This window comes from Lissotriton vulgaris, chromosome 6 (genome assembly GCF_964263255.1).
Source record: "Lissotriton vulgaris chromosome 6, aLisVul1.2, whole genome shotgun sequence".
Lineage (NCBI taxonomy): Eukaryota > Metazoa > Chordata > Amphibia > Caudata > Salamandridae > Lissotriton > Lissotriton vulgaris.
In genome coordinates this window covers 1,700,263,932-1,700,285,153 of record NC_141694.1, presented here as the reverse complement: position 1 = coordinate 1,700,285,153, position 21,222 = coordinate 1,700,263,932, and the positions used below count along the sequence as shown (strand labels likewise).

Here is a 21,222-nt window from a genome sequence, read left to right as displayed (position 1 = left end):
ATGTCATGAGTGATGTAATATGTGACGTCATCAGCAGTGCATTGCACGCGCAAGTTATAGTGAGTCCGACTAACTATAACGTGGGAATTTCAATGGTTTTATATCAGTAAAATTTCCAGCTAACTATAACTGGTGTGAAACCTATGGTTTTTTCAGTGAATTTAATAGGTTTTTTAAATGCTAATTCCTAACTATAACTGGTGTGAAACCTATGGTTTTTTCAGTGAATTTCAAAGGTTTTTTAAATGCTAATTCCTAACTATAACTGGTGTGAAACCTATGGTTTTTTCATTGTATTTCATAGGTTTTTTAAATGCTAATTCCTTTGTATATCGAGTTTCTAACCTTTTTTTTTTTTACAATTTGCTGTTTTTTTTAAGTATTCATTTTTTTTATAATTTTTTTTTTTTGCGCTCTGGGTGCGCGCTCCGGGAAGCTTTCAGCTAAGCTCTCCTGTAAGCTTCTCCGAGAGCTCATCTGAAAGCGCACCCAGAGCGCAACTGTCGTTCGTGAAAAAAAAATATGAATGAAAAGTTAATAATAATGCAAAACATTTCGTACCATACAAATAAAATTTGTTTTTTTTAATATGGAAAATGATTATGCATTTCTATTAAAGATTGATGACGTCACTTCGGCGCGCAACGTACGTGCCCTCGGAAGCGCATACGTGCGCGGCGCCTAAACGCACGCAAAAGCGCCTACGATCGCGCCACGTGTGCGCCCCGGAAGCGCCTACGATCGCGCTGCGTAAACGCACCCGGAAGTGCACCCGAGCGCGCATCGTAAGCGCGTCAGGTCATGTGACCCTAAAATAACACTTTTCATTGGTTGCTAACAGTTTTTTTTTACAATGAATGAAATCCCCACCCATTTCCTTCACTTCTTCTTTCACTTTTGTGACTGAAAGACCTGCCTTTTTTGCTGCTCCATATTCCTGGATTCATCATGGCTGCCAGATCATCCAGCAGTGAAGATGACTTCATTGATGAAGAGCCACCTACCCCAAAGGTGAAGGGACATTTCATCTGGAAATTCTTTAAATTTCCAGCAGACCAGAAGAAGGTGAATGCACCAAAAGTAGAGTGCAGGATCTGCAAAAAGGTCCTGTCACGGGGTAACCCCCAAAAAAAATACTCTTTTGGCAACTTCACCATGATTCGCCATGTGGAGACCAGGCACCCCCAGAATTTTGCCCGAGAAAGTGTCAGGGCTCTGGCACAGGAGGTTCCCAGAGGTGGGGCCTCTACATCAACAGGAGGAGCAACTTCTTCTGGAAGAGAACAATCTCAGGGGCAGGTAGCAAACATCCAACCTGCATTCAACCATGGGGTCGTCAGATGCAGATACTGCAATCAACTCCTCACCTATGGGGAGCAAAGTGTCCTGCTCATGGTTCGGGCATTAGAGAACCATCACTGCCCTTCCCACCCCTAATTTTTTTCTTTTCTTTTTGCTCCTGTTGAGCAGTTTCTATTCCCTGTTTTTGTTCCTCTTCAGTTAAAAGAAGAAAACCAAAAGTTCTTTTCAGAACTACCTCCAATTCTCATCAAAGAGCTATAATCTTAAAAAATGAAGAGTAAGTGAAATATAGTGCATTGATAATTGAAAGGAGAATGAGTAAGAAAGAACAGAAAGGTATGAGAGGTGAAAGGAAGTGAAGTAGGAGGACTGAAAGAAGGTGAGTGTTAGAAAAGAAATTTATGACACAGTGAATAAACTGGAGGCCTCATTTCTGAAAAGTGACGCATCGCTACGTGAAAATAGCGATGCGTCACTTATCTGGACGCACTCCTTATGACATTCCACATATGTCATATTTAATATATGACTAATCAATTCGCAAGGAGTTACAGATATGTCAGTATTTCTGACATATCTCTAAACACAAAAGTAACGCATTGCAGGAGTGCGTCACAAAAGTGACGCAACTCCAGTAATGTGTCCTTTCACATGGAAAAAGCACCATGTGAAAGGTTTGCTGTGAAGCAGGCGCAAGATTTTGGCGCAACTGCATCCTAAAAGTGACGCACTGCGTCATTATTACCAAGCTTTTTGCAAGGAACACCCCCTCTGCATGCATTATACCTGACACTATTTTTTAAAAAGTGACGCATCTAGGTACATGGGTCACTTTTTAAAACTCTGCGCCATATTGTATCTGCATCAGGTATAATGTATGCAGAGGGGGCAATCCCTCGCAAAAAGCTTGGTAATAACAACGTACTGAAATCTATGAGATTTCCCTGCGTCACTTTTAGGATGCTATTGCGTCAAAATTTTGCGCCGGCCTCGCATCACTTTTATGTTTACACATATGTCAGAAATACTGACGTATCTGTAACTCCTTGCAACATGATTCGTCATACATTAAATATGACACATCTGGAATGTCATAAGGACTGTGTACAGAAAAGTGACGCATCACACCAGCAGTGTAATAAAATGTGCCTCGTTGCACTATATTTAAAGGATGCAACAGCATCCTAAAAGTGACGCAGTGAAATCTCAAACATTTCACTGCGTCGCTATTACAAAGCTTTTTGTGGGGGAACACCCCCTCTGCATGCATTATACCTCACGCAGATATAATGTGGCGCTTGATTTTAAAAAGTGACCCATCTACCTAGATACCTCACTTTTTAAATATAACGCAACGCAACACATTTTTTTACACTACTGGTGCAATGCGTCACTTTTCTGTGCGCACTCCTTATGACATTCCAAGTAACGCATTGCTGGAGTGCGTCACAAAAGTGACGCAACTCCAGTAATGTGTCCTTTCAAATGGGGAAAGCAGCATATGAAAGGTCTTGCCTCAGTCTAACACCTGCTGTAAAGCAGGCACAAGATTTTGACGCAACAGCATCCTAAAACTGACGCAGTGAAATCTCAAAGATTTCACTGCGTCGCTATTACAAAGCTTTTTGCGGGAGAACACCCCCTCTGCATACATTATACCTGACGCTATTTTTAAAAAGTGACGCATCTAGGTACATGGGTCACTTTTTAAAACTCTGCGCCATATTGTATCTGCAACATGATTCGTCATACATTAAATATGACACATCTGGAACGTCATAAGGAGTGCGCACAGAAAAGTGACGCATAACACCAGCAGTGTAATAAAATGTACCTCGTTGCACTATATTTAAAAAGTGACGCATCTAGATAGATGCGTCACTTTTTAAATATTGCATAACAATGCGCATTTTTTTACACCGCTGGTGCGTCACAAAAATTGACGCACAGGAAGCGCAAAACTAACAGCGCAAGGCCTTCATAAATATAGTCCTGGATTTAGGGGGTCAGAGGGGGTCTACTCTTCCCCCTTATGATCCAATCAGCTTCCTGCGCGCAAGTCGCGTGTCGCGCCTGGAGCGCACTCCCGTGCGCGCACGGGAGAGCGCATATCCCCGCGCAAAACGAAAAAAAAATTTTAATGCCCTGCAGGACCCTATTTTAGTCCCTACATCAAACCTAGGGGGTCAGAGGGGGTCTACTCTTCCCCCTTATGGTCATTTGCCCCTTTTTTTTTCAAACCCCTTGTGTCTCGATTTTACCGAGACACAAGATGGCGGCCGCTCCGCACTGTTTAGAATGTTTACAGACAACTGAGATCCAATCAGCTTCCTGCGCGCAAGTCGCGTGTCGCGCCTGGAGCGCACTCCCGTGCGCGCACGGCAGCGCGGCTATAGATATATATATTTTTTTGAACCTAAATTACTCAAAATCCACTGGAGCACATATCTTGAGACATAGCAAAGGCACATCGGGCTACCAGTCCCTACAATTTTGCCAAGTTTGGTGGAAATCCATTCAGCCGTTCGGGCTAAAAGTGAAATCGACCGCCCTATGGAAATTAACATGGGGAAAACGCGTTTTGGGACCCCCCTTTTATCTCGGCCCCCGCTTGACGAATCCCCCCCAAACTTTCAGGGAAGGACCGGACCGCCATGAGACCATTTTCCTGAAAATTTCAGGCAGATTCGTCAACCGGCGCCAAAGTTATTCAAAATAGAATGTTGAGATTTAACATTGAAAATTATCCTAACTATAACTACCTACTGGCGACCGCCAGTAGGTAATATATATATATATATATATATATATATATATATATATATATTAAAATCCATAATTATTATACATATTTGTACAGAGAATTACACATATCTAGAAACATAAATATAATCAAATTATAAATGTTTATATACATAGTGATATGCTGTACATTAGTGTTTGAGTGGTGTGGTGTATGATCATAAATCCCCAGAAATGCATTGAAAAAAATAAATTTTTAGGTGACCTTATGGTTAGGTTTGGTTCTAAGACCATAATGCACATTTAAAGAGAACTCTGAAATATACTCAGTTAAAGTGCCGGTTACAAAACAAAACTGAAAAAGCACTGATATGTGGTTGTTCGAGTTATGCAAACTATCCATCGCGTATGCCCCCTTTGTAAACTGCTTATGACCTCACATAGGACATCACTCATGACATGTCAAAAAACATCATTGATGACATCACAATTATGATTTGTCTTGCTGTTCTGAAACAGTTCTATTTGCAGTTGTTTCCAGTTTGTTGAATGTTTCACTTTTCACACATTAGTTACTTTGGATTGGTACCTCCAAATACATGGGCTGGGTTTCTGTTGGATGGTGTTCCTATATAGAATGCATGTGCATGCTTTGCTCTGCAGGTGGCTTCTTTTGGGTGTTGCTTGTTCAAGTCTTGATTGGATGTCTTGGTTACCATCTCAGAATATAGAGGCTCTCTTTATGTTGCTTTACTCGTATACTCCATGATGTAATAAAGTCACAATGCCTTATTTCTTCTTTATTGTGCTTTGGATAACAAAAATAAAGCGAATTTTCATGTTGAACTCGTCTCGTTGTTCCTAATAAAATTTTGGATGTACTCTCTGCTCAAGCGTCGAAAATCACCACCAATCATGATCCATTTCTGGAAAAATACCACCCTGCATGATATTCCTATGCCAAAAGGTAAATACCAAATAGACATGGCATAGTCAGAGCTTTGGACATAAGACAATGTTCTGTGAAAGCATTCTGCAGGCACAGATTACTTGTCAACCAACATATACATATCTGAAACCCAATGTGCATTTGTTTAAGCTATTAAGGATTCGTGTTACGTTGTCTCACCCTTATACGTGTTTGGTTTAGTGGTGGTGGGTTAATCTAGGGCCTATGCTACTCCCACATTTGCCAGGGTGGCACATGCTCTATGCGGTGTGTGAAGTTTCTATCTACTGCACTTTTGTTTTCATGGCATTCAGAATTGAGTCCTCAGCGCCTCATTGGAATTCTTAGTGTCACGTTAAGGAAGTTCCTTCCTACCATGGCAACACTGCTGTTCTATCTCATTAGTGCATTTCTCTCACATACTCGGCTCATGATTTCTAACTTTTTGGAACAGCCTGGCATGACATCAGCTGCAATACTTCAGCCTATTAAGAGCTGGAAAGTTGCCACTCGCTGAGGTTGCATGTCTGGTGTCTTACGACGGAGCCAGCCAAGAATCAACTCTTAATTGTTAAAAGTAGGTCTCGGAAGGAAACATCCCATTAGTGTCGTCTGCTCAAACATCCTAACAGGTATTAATTATAGTTAATAACTGCAGTGATACCGGCAGGCCCGGACTGGCCGTTGCGGGCACCGGGCAATCCCCCGGTCGGCCGCATGGGTGGGGGCCGGTTTTGTGCCCCAGGGGGCCGTTTTTGCTACAGGGCCGTTTTTTGCAGCATAGCTGCAAAAACGGCCCTGTAACAAAATCGGCGGAAAACCGGCCCTGGCAAAGAGCACGGTCGCACCCCAATACCCCCTGGGGGGGAGCGGGGAGGCCGGCCGAGCACTTTGCCAGGGCCGGTTTCGGTTCCCAGTCCGGCCCTGGATACCGGCCGCCATCTTGGATTGGAATTGGATGGGCGAAAAGGAATGAAAATGTATTAGCCCCGGGTTTACTTTTTCAGAACTTTCCGTTTCAGCCTTCGTGAACGATGCTCTTATATTAAATGCTGTTCTGACAGAGAGGCGTTGCTAACCGATTGATAAGCCAGCAACAATACTGTGATCTCTTTATATAATTAATCTTCGCAATCTTCCTGTCACCAGCCACCCTGTTTGATTTTATGTTGGGTAAGAAAGATTGCCAGTTTTGAAAATTAAAAAACATTCCTATTATATTATTCACCCCCCCCCTAACAATTTATGATGCTGCGTTTAGCTGCTGAGCGCTTGTCAACAAATATAATTAAGTTTCGATATAAACAGGATTGGTGGTTTTATTATGCAGCGCCAGCTTTGCAGGGAGTGTTTTGATTTAGACCCTGATTATACAAGCTCTGTATTTATGTGGCATTTCCCCCCTTTGTTAATAGATTTCTCTAATAATTACTTACAGACAAACAAGCCTTCACTTAGGTTCCCTGTGTATGGGAGACATCAAACGGAGAAGGAAGGCTGCCCCGCTGCCGGGACCAGTGCCAGCAGGTAACTCCCTTGACACGAATGTCTTGCCTTGCAATGCATTGTTACTCCACGCAGCCTATGCCTTTCTATACGAAACCTGTGCAGCACAGAAACATTATTGTGGGTATGCTGTTATTTACTGAAAAAATAATATACTACCAAATTATTGACAGCTGCATATTTGTTTCCAGCCATATTATTGGCAGCGACGAACCTTTATAGAGTATTAATGTGATGTGTCTTTTCATTGTGCAGTAATTATTCAATACCTAGTGATAAACTCAGACCTCTGTGCGCAGGGAAGTGGAGCTAAAATGAGCCACTAACTTGACCCTGAACTCTCCTGTGTTGCTTGAAGCCGCCGGGGGGCCTTGTCATTACCAGTGCCATCACAAGGGGACCTTGTGCTTCTCCAGGAAAATGTGTTTATAGATTTTTTTTATCGAAAGTAAAAAATAACTTTTTTCAATAGATGAGATTGCCTATGTAACCGACCGTACCTGTGCATATGCCACGTTTACACTTTCGCTGAAGTACATTTACTTTAGTATTTAGAAACAGGTTCCTACAGCACCTGATAAGAAACAGATGGACCCACCCAGAGGGCCCCGCATTACATTTTCGGTCCAGGTTTTGCAAACATTTTGGACAACCTGGCAGTATCTGGGGATGCTGTTCTGTACTGTGCAGCGGGCAAGGGCATAGTAATATACCCTGAGGGTTCAGGACTTTTAGGAAGACGCCATGGTCAACAATCTGTGGATCACATCACTTCGCTCCAAACTTGAAAAGCACTTGGGTCTGAATTCCCCATTGTCTACCTCCCCCTCCCACCTCATTTAAGGGCTTTGAGAGTTCCAGTACATTTTGTTTAAACAATGTGAGGTTGTTACTCCTGCGGTAGCGATGGGAGGCATTGGAATTGCATCCATGGCCTTCCACAGTACTAAGGAAGTCAATGATATTTTTCTATAGGTCTGAGATGTCCCCCATAGATGATATAAAAAATGAAATTCTCTCTTGGAATCTCCCTCTCTTTGAATCAGTAAAAAACATATTTAAATGTCTCCCAGTGTTCCTCAACTCAGGGGGAGACTGTAAACGATACACATGTGTTACAAGTGCTGGGCTATGACACTTTCACAAAATTGCTGTAGTTAATTGTCCTGCACCCCTTTCAGTCCTGCCCAAGGAAGGAGAGCTGGAAGGCTCATATTCACCATCTCTGCTTGCCTTGTCTAAGTAGGCCTTTTTTACCTTTTATATAAAAAAAAAAGTGTCTCATATTTAGGATTAGCATACTATATTGATGTTTTATTTCTAGTCTTTTGAAGTTTTGTGTTGAAGTCAGCTTTCACCTTTAGCTAACCTTAGTTAACCCTTAATTCAACTTTTTCATTATCTAGGATTCACAAATCCAGCACAGGATTTATAAATCCTAAACCCTCCCTGGGACCTGTGACTTTCCTGGTGTCTCAGGATTCAGAAATCCAGCACATAGTTTGAAAAAGATTTGGTGCACTAAAGCTGAACTTAGCTAACCCTCTTCAAAGCGGTGGTTGACTGGCCAAACTGGGTTGGATGAAGGGCCTGACTGAAGGCTAGGCTCTGTGGCCAACCAACGTTGTGCCTACCTGAAGGCTTATGGGAACTGGTGTTGACAGACTGTTGTGGATTGTTCACAGGGTCTGACCAAAGGGCATGTATTGTGGTCAACCCCTGCTTTGCATGGCTGAAGGCCATGCACAGTGAGGGTTGGTCGCCACTGGGATATTGGACAGAGGGAATGCTTGGATATGGTATGTGATTTCAACTCCACCAGGAAGGGACCATCAGCCCCGTGGTTTTCCTCTGAGCTGAGAAAAGACGATGTAAAAAATTGGAGCGCAACTGAGGACAATCCTACGACCCCGCAGTCAAGCTTGCCTACAGAAAGGCCCTAAAAACCTTCCACAAACTCAAGTGCAGTACCACGAGGGACTACTTCACCCTCAAGATTAAATTAGCTGAAAACTTTGCAAAAACACAATTTAAAATTGTTGAAGACTTTACCAAACCTTATTCCCTTGTCAGTATGGTACTTCCTACCTCCTCCTTCTGTGTTGGATTGTCAGATTTTTTTTCCAGGGCAAAATCCAATCTATCCACTTTTCCTTCCAACCTTACTCTGTCTGAGCACAATGCTCCTTCGGTCAACACTGAGGCGCTGACCAATTTCCGTCCTCTTTCTCGCGATGCTTCCTTAAAAATATTATTAGTATGCAAATCTGGCTCGCCGTGTGATCCCTGCCCTGTCCAGTTTTTTAAACTCCTGGCTCCCTGCTTTAATGCCTCCTGAACCAGATTTGGAATTCCTCTCTGAGTTCGGGCATCTTCCCAACTGTGTGGAAACAGGCTTTCCTTCTGCCAATCCTCAAGAAACAGGATGCTGACCCTCCAGAATATAAAAACTTCATACCAATCTCTCTTCTGCCGGCACCAGCGAAAATTCTTGAACAGTTAGTCCAGAGTCAACTTTTTGAATTTCTGGAATAAAAAATAGATTCCATGACTCCCAATCCAGCTTTAGAGCAGGCTATAGCACGGAAACCCCCATCCTAGAAGTGTCAGAGAGTGCTCGCGCGACTATCGACCAGTGCAGCGCAGCTATGCTTGTGCTACTGGACCTGTTAGCGGCCTTCGACACGGTGGCCCACTCGATACTCCTGGAGAGATTAATGTGCCTGGGAATTCAGGGCACGGCCCTGTCCTGGATCCGGTCCTTCCTGGAGAACCAGTTACAAGTCTTTCTCCGTCCCTTCATCTCTTCTCAGAAACCCCTGGTATGTGGGGTTCTCCAGGATCCACCTTTAGTCCTCTCCTTTTCAATGCCTACCTCTCGATGCTCCAAGCACTGGTCGAATCCTGCAGGGTGAAGGCGATCTCCTGCACAGACGATACCCAACTGGTGTTCTCCTTTAAGGAACAGTCAGAGGCTGCATTTGCCAACTCTAAAAGGTGTCTGAGTAATATATCGGCTTGGATGACCCAAAATTGTCTCAAGCTGAACTCGGATAAAACCGAGGAGCTCTTCTTCAACCAGAAGGACCCGCAACCCGCTGCTCTCTGGTGGCCACAAGAACTGACCCCTCCCCTCTCAGTCAGTATACTCGTTGAGAAACTTGGGGTTCGGATTTGATATTGAGCTCTCTTGCAAATCTCTGACTAGGCAAGTCGTCTCCTCCTCCTGTTTTGGGAAGCTATGAACACTGAGGAAATTCCTCCACTTCCTCCCATTGGACTGCAGAAGAACGGTAGTCCAAACCCTAATAACATCTCACTTGGACTACTCTAACGGTCTCTATCTGGGACTCCCCAATTGTCTGACCCACAGACTGCAAATGATTCAGAACACTGCATCCAGATTGATTTGCAAGGTACCTTACCTCCACTCCATCACACCCCACCTGAGAAACCTTCATTAGCTGCCCGTCATCAGGCGCATAGAATTCAAGGCACGCACCCTGGCGCACTGAGCAACCAGGGGTCAAGGCCGGCTTACCTGAGAGTCAGACTCCAACATTACCATCATGACCGAGCCTTGAGATCCAACCACCTGCGGCTCCTAGCCATTCCCCACTTTCGCAAGCCGAGGACAGGCGGCAGAGCATTTGCGGTCATGACCGCGAAACTCTGGAACACCTTGCCACCGCCTCTCCGCCTGACCGAATTAGAACTTGCTTTCTGGCGAGCTCTAAAAACCTGGTTCTTCAACAGCTCTTAACACCCTGTGTACCTGTATCAGTTGACTGCCTTAGCGCCGGGACACCTCCGTTGGGGGTAGCTGTGCGCTCTACAAATTTCGAAATAAATCATAAATACCCCCTTTTCATAAGTTGTGCTTTAAAAAACATTTTCAAAGCAGATATCCGTGAAAACGTCCTCCCTCCATAAGGACCTACTTAATGGAGGCCGCAGCCGCACTTCAGGCGTGCCAATCGGCACCCATCTGCTCCTGGACCATGCCCAGTGCCAGGAACCCTGGCCCTCTGACCACTGGCAGATACTCCACTGCAGAGCTCCTGGCCCTGGACCCCAGATGCCTCAAGAACAACTGCTGCTTCACTTCTCCCTGATCAATGGAAGAACCCTTTGCCTGCAGCCCCTGCCATTTCACATGCAACTCAGAACCTCCTACCTGCGCAAGAACCATCTCCTCACCCACCCTGCCAACCTCAAAAACCCAGGAACAGCTCCAGTGCATCCTGCTCAATGCCCGGTCGCTCTGAAAACACGCCACTGAAACCTGGGACACCATCACTGACCTCACCCCGACGTTATCTTCATCACTGAGACCTTTCTCAACTCCCGACATCGCCACTGTAAAACACGACTTTTACAAGATTATGCACCGTGCCCGCTCCAACAAGCACGGTGGAGGAATCACCATCATCAACAAGGAAACTCTCCACTGCACCACAACCGATGATTACAAAACACTGATCATGGAACACCCAGAATGACCATCAGAGGCACCCTTGCCTTCAGACCCCCACGACCACACCCTGGCTTCTTCAATATCATTGCTGAATTAATTGCCCCTATAGCTATCGACTCGAAGCATTAGATCTTCCTAGGCATCATCAACTTCCACCTTGATGACCCCAAAGACGACAACTCCACCAGGATCCTGGAAAACATGCACAACATTGGCCTCATCCAACCGGTCACAAACCCACACACAGTGCAGGACAACCACTAGACCCAATCTTCACAGCCTGTGACAAAGTCAAGTCCCTCCATGTCAACAAATTCACCTGGAGCAACCACGCCATCATCCATTTAACCATCACAGGTTCCCCGGGCACATCCACCCAGTCCCCGAGCTCCTCTTACTGCCTCTGCAACCAAGTAACAAAGACCCAATGGACGGGTGCTCACAACACCACCCAGCCCAACACTGCAACCAACCTGGAATAGGCTGTCCAGAACTTCACTGCCAGCTATCATTACCTCAATCGCCAGCTATCATTACCTCAATCTCCCCTGCCCCCCTCCCACCTCTTCAAATTTGGAAACAAAGAAATCAGGGGAGAACTCACCATCCTTCTCAACACATTCACCATCATAGCGGACTTTCCCCTGTGTCCCCATCCAGTATGTGTTTGCATTGGGATTGTGGGACGGATTACTGGCCTTTCTACTGATTTACATCTGCTATTGTGGCATTAGATGGACTGTTAGCGAGTTCCCACACAGGTATGACTTTGGGAACACCCATTTTCTACCTTTTCCTTAAATTCCAACAGTGGAAAAATGCATCATACTGATGAATGTTCTGCTGTTGGAAATTTGTGGGTATAAAAATCCACAAATCCTGAGTTTACACTAAGAAATTCAAAATCTTGCATTTTGAAATTACATTTGTGTCCACACACAGTCTTGGGAATGAGACCTTGAACTGCAACAAATTATCTTTAGCGTGGGCTATGAAGCTGTTTGCCTGCCTAGTTTTTTGGTCACTTAACCATGTCCCTGTGTACCATTTTCTTTGTGAACACACTGTTTCTTTCTCTTTGTAAATATTCCCAACTATTCCCATGTTCGTATGATGTCACATTTGCTATATGTGGAACCTCTGTTCAATAAATTGGTGCTGCTATTTATTGCATCATGTATTAAAAAAATAAGTATTCATTGGGAAAGATAAACCCATGTACATTAAACGTTGAATGGGCTCTCCAAAACATCTTGTTTCTAATTTTACTAGTCATACTTGTTTGCACTAAATGTAAATGTCCCGTTTATATATTTTATATTGTTGCATTTATATTGTGCTTTGTATTGATGAGGCCACAAAGCTCTTTAATTAGAATCAGAATGCTCGTGACATTTTGAAGGGTGATTTTGCAAGGTGTTTTTTGTTTATTTCATAAAGCGTGAACTCGACCCGAAGGTATCCGATAACTTTACATGAGCACCAGTTGAGTTACACAAGGACACATTCATTTTTGTTAAGCACGGGGAGATTAAGTGATTGGCCCAGAATCACAGGATGTTGAGTATCCCTGCCATGAATCGAACCCCGTTCCCAGCTTCGAGGTCCACCGCTCTAGCCCTTTGGCCACATCCTGGTTGTGTTTTGTTCTTGTAGGCTGATGAGTGTTATCTTCCAATTTGTGCTTCAAGCATGGCAGTGAATTGATAGCTGCCAGTAGGAATGATGTTGCAGAGCAGTGTGAGAATAGAAGGAGCTGCTCATATGGGTACTTATCAATTCCTTTCTGTCTGTGTCCTCTACTAATGCTGATGGAATGATTTTCAAAGCTGTCCAAAATATAGGTTCAGAAACTGAGCTGAAGTGTTTTACTGTCTGGGTAATGAAGGAGATATGCCTGTTCACATACCTAGGGTCTGTGGGGCCTTTTTCGTTATGCGGATCACAGAGAAGACTAGTGCTGTTCGTGAACTTCGCTAGTCAAATCTGGGGCTGGCAGATAGGGCAGGGATACTATCTAATTTGGTAACCTGCCCCAAAATTGCAGCCTGTACTTCCTTTTCTAGTAATAGCACACTTTGCATCAGAAATTATTTAATTATTTATTTGAGAGTTTTAAATAGCACTAGCTAGACCCGAAGGTATCAAAGCTACAGTACATTTTCACAGCAGAGATAACAAGCCTATATAGAGCACCGAGTCAGATATATACCAGTATTATAAATAAGGCCAGAATTGTGATTAAAAACAACTGAAATGTATCTGCTAGCCATAACTTTTCTCCTTTGGCCTTTCCACATCTTCTCCTCATGGCCAATAAAACAGCTGCTACAGGGCGAGCCTTCAGACACAATCTCAGAACCAGAACAACTAGTGGTGTTATCACTTGAACATGTATTAATTGTGACAAGAAGACCCAATTTATTTCAGAAAGCGAGCTTATTTATTACTCTTTAACCTTTATACTTTGTGTTGAGAAAATAAAATGAATATTGATAGAGCGTGGTATTGATTTCTAGATTTGCAACTTGTTCTATGCCTTGAGTCAAAATCACAACAGCCCTGATGTTTGTTGAATAGAAAACGGTATATATTCTCTCTTACAACAACACGAAACGGTTCATGCAGGAAGGTTTAGGGGGTTAATTGTGGTAAAAATGGCTTCCTTTAAGGCAAAGTAGAACTTTAAATAAAGCTGTAATAGCTATGCTGCATTTCGAAATTGCAACACTGGAAAAAGATTTGATGCATTTATTTGAAATTGTATTGTGTGGCTCTGTGGATGAAACAAGCTTTACTGTTTCAAAGGAAGCTCAGGCGACAAGGAAAGGCAACATTGTTTCCTGGAGAACTGTTTAAAACAGTATTCACTAGGGCCAGTTTAATATTCTTAACATTGTAGAAAGGGAGAGGTGACATTGCTTCCCTCCATAGCTGAAATAAATATTTTGATATCTGTGGCATGGTACATGCAATGTAGTAATTTAAGCAAAATCTGTTTTCATGTAAATAGATCTATTTTTCTATTCACAAGTTGTGCCTACCCCTAATGTTGGTTTGTAAGCACTATGGAGTTTTTAACTCCGTGTTTCACAATTAACGTTATCAACATCACAATTTAATTTCTTTACAGAAGCCTAAATGAAAATCTGAAATGTTAGTCTTTTTTCAAAAACTCGAAAGTTTAGATTTTCAACAATTTTACCCACAGTGTGCTGAAACACTAGAGTTTTCTTTAAAAAAAAATCATTAGCAATGAGGTTGCTCTAGTGTTGTGTAATTCCTATAACTCTATATAGGATCTGTTTATTTAGACAACATAAACTAAGGGATTGGAGTCCTGACTAATTCCAGACACCCCCACAGGATATGTTCGACTGTAGACCAGCTAGCTCACAGTGCCACTAATAAGCCCCACAACCTCACCAAGGAGCGAATAGTTTCTGGCAACTGTTGAACATGACAACCCTGTCCCCTCGGGGATTGTGAAAACAGTACAATACAGAGTATAAATGCTGGGGACGTTTTCAATAAGTATTTATTGAATCAGAGAGATTCTATTGTAAAATACGTGTTCTGCAATAACAATGAGACAGAAACATATATATATATATATATATATATATATATATATATATATATATCTATCTATCTATCTATCTATCTATCTATCTATCTATCTATCTATCTATCTATCTCGTGGAAACAGTCCCTCCCGACAAGAGAGACTCAGAGGCCGAAGGGGTTTTCAGAGAAGCCAGCTCGTATTTATTCTTCTTCTGGCAGCGGTGGCGAATGCATTTCGGCTTTGACAGCCTTCCTCAGCGCCCAACGCAGAACACACCCATCAATCCCCACCTGTGTGAAATACTGTCCAGCGCTCGCTACTCCTCCCCCTAATGAAGTTGTCACACCCATAGCAGTTTGTTGTGGATGAATAAACTACAGTTCCCAGCAGGCACTGTAACGTCCAGCCTGGGTGGGTGGTGTGGCGGAGTGAGGCAAAACAATGGGTTCGCGCTGGTTACAGGTAGGTTGTGTGCACATCCAAGTTGAGGAACATCCACGGCCGGCTCCCTTGGTCCCCTTACTCCGCAACTTCCAGCTCCACAGGAACACAGGCGGGGCAGGGGCAGTCAATGCGGACTTTGCACCAAACGGTAAAATACCTAGGTCTCCCCGGATTTTCCTGTGGCTGCTGGCGGTCCAAAGGAACTGTCGATACCTCGACGTTTTACAGCTGCAAGCAGTCTGATGCCAGTGTTTGTCCTTTGACCTTTGGTGTCGCGGGGCCATCCGTGATGCGTCCCTGGCAGGCGCAGCAAAATCTCGTGGAAACAGTCCCTCCCGACAAGAGAGACTCAGAGGCCGAAGGGGTTTTCAGAGAAGCCAGCTCGTATTTATTCTTCTTCTGGCAGCGGTGGCGAATGCATTTCGGCTTTGACAGCCTTCCTCAGCGCCCAACGCAGAACACACCCATCAATCCCCACCTGTGTGAAATACTGTCCAGCGCTCGCTACTCCTCCCCCTAATGAAGTTGTCACACCCATAGCAGTTTGTTGTGGATGAATAAACTACAGTTCCCAGCAGGCACTGTAACGTCCAGCCTGGGTGGGTGGTGTGGCGGAGTGAGGCAAAACAATGGGTTCGCGCTGGTTACAGGTAGGTTGTGTGCACATCCAAGTTGAGGAACATCCACGGCCGGCTCCCTTGGTCCCCTTACTCCGCAACTTCCAGCTCCACAGGAACACAGGCGGGGCAGGGGCAGTCAATGCGGACTTTGCACCAAACGGTAAAATACCTAGGTCTCCCCGGATTTTCCTGTGGCTGCTGGCGGTCCAAAGGAACTGTCGATACCTCGACGTTTTACAGCTGGAAGCAGTCTGATGCCAGTGTTTGTCCTTTGACCTTTGGTGTCGCGGGGCCATCCGTGATGCGTCCCTGGCAGGCGCAGCAAAATCTCGTGGAAACAGTCCCTCCCGACAAGAGAGACTCAGAGGCCGAAGGGGTTTTCAGAGAAGCCAGCTCGTATTTATTCTTCTTCTGGCAGCGGTGGCGAATGCATTTCGGCTTTGACAGCCTTCCTCAGCGCCCAACGCAGAACACACCCATCAATCCCCACCTGTGTGAAATACTGTCCAGCGCTCGCTGCTCCTCCCTCTAATGAAGTTGTCACACCCATAGCAGTTTGTTGTGGATGAATAAACTACAGTTCCCAGCAGGCGCTGTAACGTCTAGCCTGGGTGGGTGGTGTGGCGGAGTGAGGCAAAACAATGGGTTCGCGCTGGTTACAGGTAGGTTGTGTGCACATCCAAGTTGAGGAACATCCACGGCCGGCTCCCTTGGTCCCCTTACTCCGCAACTTCCAGCTCCACAGGAACACAGGCGGGGCAGGGGCAGTCAATGCGGACTTTGCACCAAACGGTAAAATACCTAGGTCTCCCCGGATTTTCCTGTGGCTGCTGGCTGTCCAAAGGAACTGTCGATACCTCGACGTTTTACAGCTGCAAGCAGTCTGATGCCAGTGTTTGTCCTTTGACCTTTGGTGTCGCGGGGCCATCCGTGATGCGTCCCTGGCAGGCGCAGCAAAATCTCGTGGAAACAGTCCCTCCCGACAAGAGAGACTCAGAGGCCGAAGGGGTTTTCAGAGAAGCCAGCTCGTATTTATTCTTCTTCTGGCAGCGGTGGCGAATGCATTTCGGCTTTGACAGCCTTCCTCAGCGCCCAACGCAGAACACACCCATCAATCCCCACCTGTGTGAAATACTGTCCAGCGCTCGCTGCTCCTCCCCCTAATGAAGTTGTCACACCCATAGCAGTTTGTTGTGGATGAATAAACTACAGTTCCGTTTTCAATAAGTATTTATTGAATCAGAGAGATTCTATTGTAAAATACGTGTTCTGCAATAACAATGAGACAGAAACATATATATATATATACATATATATATATATATATATATATATATATATATATATATATATATACACATACAATTACTAGCACCAACAGAGTAAATAAAAGGTAGAACTCTACCATAGTGCTAAAACAGTGAATATTTGTAGGCATCTAAATACATGACAGTAGTAATGCGTACTCCTACGATGCAATCCTAACTAGATGTACCCAAGTGTACCTAGCATGTATGTAGGTGTATAGCCAAGAATCTCCCTAGGGAACAGCCAACTCCATTACCTGATGTGAGAGAGTGTAGGACCCTGTCTTGCTCTCGAGTTGAACACCCCGCGAGGGATGTTAGACCACGGCGTGCTGGAGTATCTGCCTGAAGGGACGTTGGCGTCTCGTGTCAGCATGGTAGTCTTGCTCCGCTGGTTTGCCCAGCAAAGATGTGGTGCTTATATACCCAAAAGGTACCCTCAGGGGTTCTACCTTGATGTGTCATGGTAGTGTGGGCAAGTCGGGCAAGCATGACGATATTGATGACCCTTATACAGAGTTATTATGCGGAAGATGGTAAGCCTGCTGTGATACTGAGAATCCTCATGCATAATAAATTAGGCTAGTTTTCGGAGAAAAGCACACAACATTTATGCAGCACCATACTAGGTTAAAGGTCAGCACCAAACCTGTTACATGAAACAATGGTAGGACATATTTAAGTAAAAGGTTGTGTAACTATCTAGGAATATATTGGGGCACATTGTGGTTCAGAACCCTAGTAATATTTGGCATGATTGGAAATCCAGCAAAAGGGAGCAAAAGGAGTTTCAAAGAGAGAAAATACCATCATACTCCTTTTTATTGGTGAAAGAAACACAATGAATGTGTGCACATGAGGTTCAATAGATAGAGGTTCCCTTGATGAGCTTGTAAGAGCCAAAAAGAAGACTGAGTGTTTGTTTTGGCCAATAGAATCACATCATTAATCTCTTATACTATCAAAATGTCAATGTCGTTTAAAAGGTATCTGTTATCCTGAGGGTGTTCTTCCCCCATATTTGCCTTCTTACCTCCTCTTTTTGCTGATTCTTTTTGTAGGCCTTAAAACTCTGAGCACTTTACAATTGCTGGCCAGTGCTAAAGTGCTCGTGCTTCTCCCCTAAACATGGTAACACCGGTGTATACACAATTTATATATGTAGTTTACTTGTAGGTCCCTTGTAAAGTGGTTTACCATATAACCCTGGCCTGTAACCTAAATGCTACTAGTGGGCCTGCAGCTCTAATTGTGCCAACCGCACATGTAGTCTTTCAAACCCGTCTCAGACCTGCCATTGCAGGGCCTGTGTGTACAGTTTACTGCCACTTAGACTTGGCATTTAAAACAACTTGCCAAGCCTTAAACTCCCCTTTTATTACACCAAAGTCACTCCTAAAGTTGGACCTAGGTAGCCCATAGGTCAGGGTGCTGTGTAAGAAAAAAGGAAGGACATGTACATTTAAGTTTTGCATGTCCTGGTAGTGACAAACACCCACATTTGATTTTCACTACTGTGAGGCCTACTCCTCTCATAGGTTAATATTGGAAATTCCTTAATATACTTTTAGGCTCTAATTCCTGATTAGAAAGGATTGGCGGCACCCTGTTTTAAATCTTTGGAATGGTATTGATAAATCCTCTTTACTGGTAAAGTTGGATTTAACGTTACTTTTTTTTTAGAAATGCCACTTTTAGAAAGTGTACATTTCCCTGCTTTTACTGCTATGTGTACATGTAGCCTGTCTCCAATACATGTCTGGCGTGAGTGACATCTGCACTTTGTGCATTCTGTCTAGACAGCCACAAACTCAGGAAGGATAGGTGTGTCTGCATTTTGATGGCTCTTCCTGAGCAGAAAGGAGGGGCTGACACTTACACCAGAATAGGCAGTGTCCACACAAAGTGCCAATTACCTCCTACTGATAGTCTGGAGCCAGGGCTGGGAGGAAAGGACCTGTCTGCACTTCAAAGACCCTTCTTTGACATCAACCCCCCTTCATAGGCACAACTGGGTATTAGTACTGGGTCTCTGACCCTACCAAGACAGTACACTATTGGACCTCTGAAGAACTCTGCCAGGAAGAACGACTGTTCTGCTGCTACAAGGACCACCACTCTGCTGGACTGCTGCTCTGGAAAAACTGCTTTTCTGCTCTGATGTGCTCTCTGTTGCCAGCTGCTTTCTAACCTCTGCTCTGCTGAGGAAAACAACTGAAGCCATCTCACTGGAAGGCAGAGGGACTCCAAGGGTTTGCTTACTTACCCCCTATACTGAAGTCTGAGGGCCATCAAAGACTTCCTCCAACCATGCATCAGCACCTGAACTCTGCCATCTGTGAGTCCTACATTGCCAGGTGAGTGGTGCCAAATCAGTCCTTGTCCCTTGGAAGTGGTTGTTTCTATGCTGAACCAGCAGAATCCACACATCGACTTTGCGCCGATCGTAATTGGCACATTGCCCTTCAACACAGCGGCTGCCTGACGACATCGCTTCAATAGACTGCGCAGCTCCACAACGTAGCATTGCCTGCATCACAGAGGGCTTTGTGAACGAGGCTCCACTGACTGTGCAGATCAGAACCCACGCATCGTCAGCATCCAAAGGATCAACAACAACGCATTGCCTCCTCTGCTCCTCGCATTTGGTCCTCGACGTCAACACTTCATCCATCCAAGGTACCTTTTCAGTGGGACCTGCGTGAGTTCTGTAGGCAGCCTGCCCTCCATCGCAGTTTGCCCTGATCTAGCGCAACCAGATGTCCCCGGTTAATGCTTTATGACTCTAAGCACTATATTTTGGTTAATCTTAAAAAAATCATAACTATGCCTCTATTTGTTGGGTTTTTGTTGTTTTAGTATTGTTTTTCTCATACAATTATCTATTTTCTCTAACCCTGCATGGAGTATTTTTGTGGTGTATTCATTGTGTTACTGTGTGTCTGTATGTTTCACAAATACATTACACATTGCCTCATTAGATAAGCCTGACTATTCTATGCCAAGCTACCAGAGGGTGAGCACATAGTATCTTTTAGTGTGTTCCTAGCTTACCCTGACTAGAGTGGTGCTTCCTGCTTGGCAGGGTGCATACCTCTGCCAACAAAAAACTCAATTTCATACAGTATCCTAAAGAATTCAGTCTTGCCCAATACATTTTCAGTGTTGTACTTTGTGGATTTCGTTTATTTTTAAAACTTTTGTTTTTAGTTTTTTTACTCCGAAATCGACTAAATATTCATCACAGTGCAAAGGATGTAATAACAGAAGTTGACCAAAGCTAGCACATTATTATCTTGGCTATAAAGCCTGGACACGTGATTGTACATATACACTTACGAGGGTGAGAATAGCACCCTGTCATAATATTGATACACTGACCTTTAGGAAAGTGCAGCTCGTGACCTCCGGAACACATTAGTGGAATGGGTCATTCAGTGTCTTAAGATGGTGGATGACTCAAAGAAGGTACAGTGGAGGCCACATCAACAGCCACAAGTTGAACCTTGTATTCTCGATATTGCACCCAAATATCCCTGTTTCAGCGTGGTCATTACAGAAAGTGACATCTTCTAACCAGTCACAGTGCTTGTGAAGTGGGCCCTCCGTTCACAAGTGGGCCACCCAGTGTTGGGCTAGCAGTAACAGTAAGGCGACTAATAGCCTTGAGGTGTGGTGTATATTTGAATCATGACCAAAGAGCATAGGAGCTGGGCACAGGGGATTTGTGAGTGTATTATGTCACTGATCATGTCAGCTAGGTCCACCCAGAATGCATGTATCAGGGAACACCCCCACGCCAAGTGTAAAAAGTCAGCAAGTTCCATAGAGCACCAGGAACATGCTGAGGACCGGGCTCGGTCCATCCGATGCACACAAAATGAGGCATTGTAGATTGGTTAATGAAGATTAAATGAAAGAGTCTATGGTTAAACTAGTCAAGTTGTTTCTGTTCACAGCAATGAACCGAGACCTAGTCTGTCAGAGTGGTCTCCATGCCTGCCCCCCAGTGTGCCTGGGGGCATTGTCATGGGGGAAAAGACCCTCAGTCATCCTGTACAGTCGGAAAACCTAGGCCATGGTTTTGGAAAAGATGTACATCCGTGTGAGGGGTAGCTCACAGGGGAAGTCAGGCCACTGCACTGCAGCGGTGTGGCGGGTCCAAAAATAGGAGATGTTGAGCACAATGATCACTCCCAATGACTGAAACTTTTCATGGGAGAAAAACTGTCACGTGCAGAACAGCTGGTCCACAACAATGATCCCCACCTGACGCAATATATCACTAACATATATTTTGGACTTTT

At 44.4% G+C, this 21,222-nt stretch overlaps 1 protein-coding gene across 1 annotated transcript in view; it reads left to right on the top strand.

The window, feature by feature from the left end:
• GPATCH2 (G-patch domain containing 2) overlaps nucleotides 1-21,222 on the top strand; it is a 568,925-nt gene that overhangs the window by 509,822 nt on the left and 37,881 nt on the right. The window contains exon 9 of the mRNA XM_086927907.1: nucleotides 6,432-6,520. Within this exon, the coding sequence (XP_086784033.1) occupies nucleotides 6,432-6,520 (89 nt within the window). The remainder of the gene's footprint in view (nucleotides 1-6,431; nucleotides 6,521-21,222) is intronic.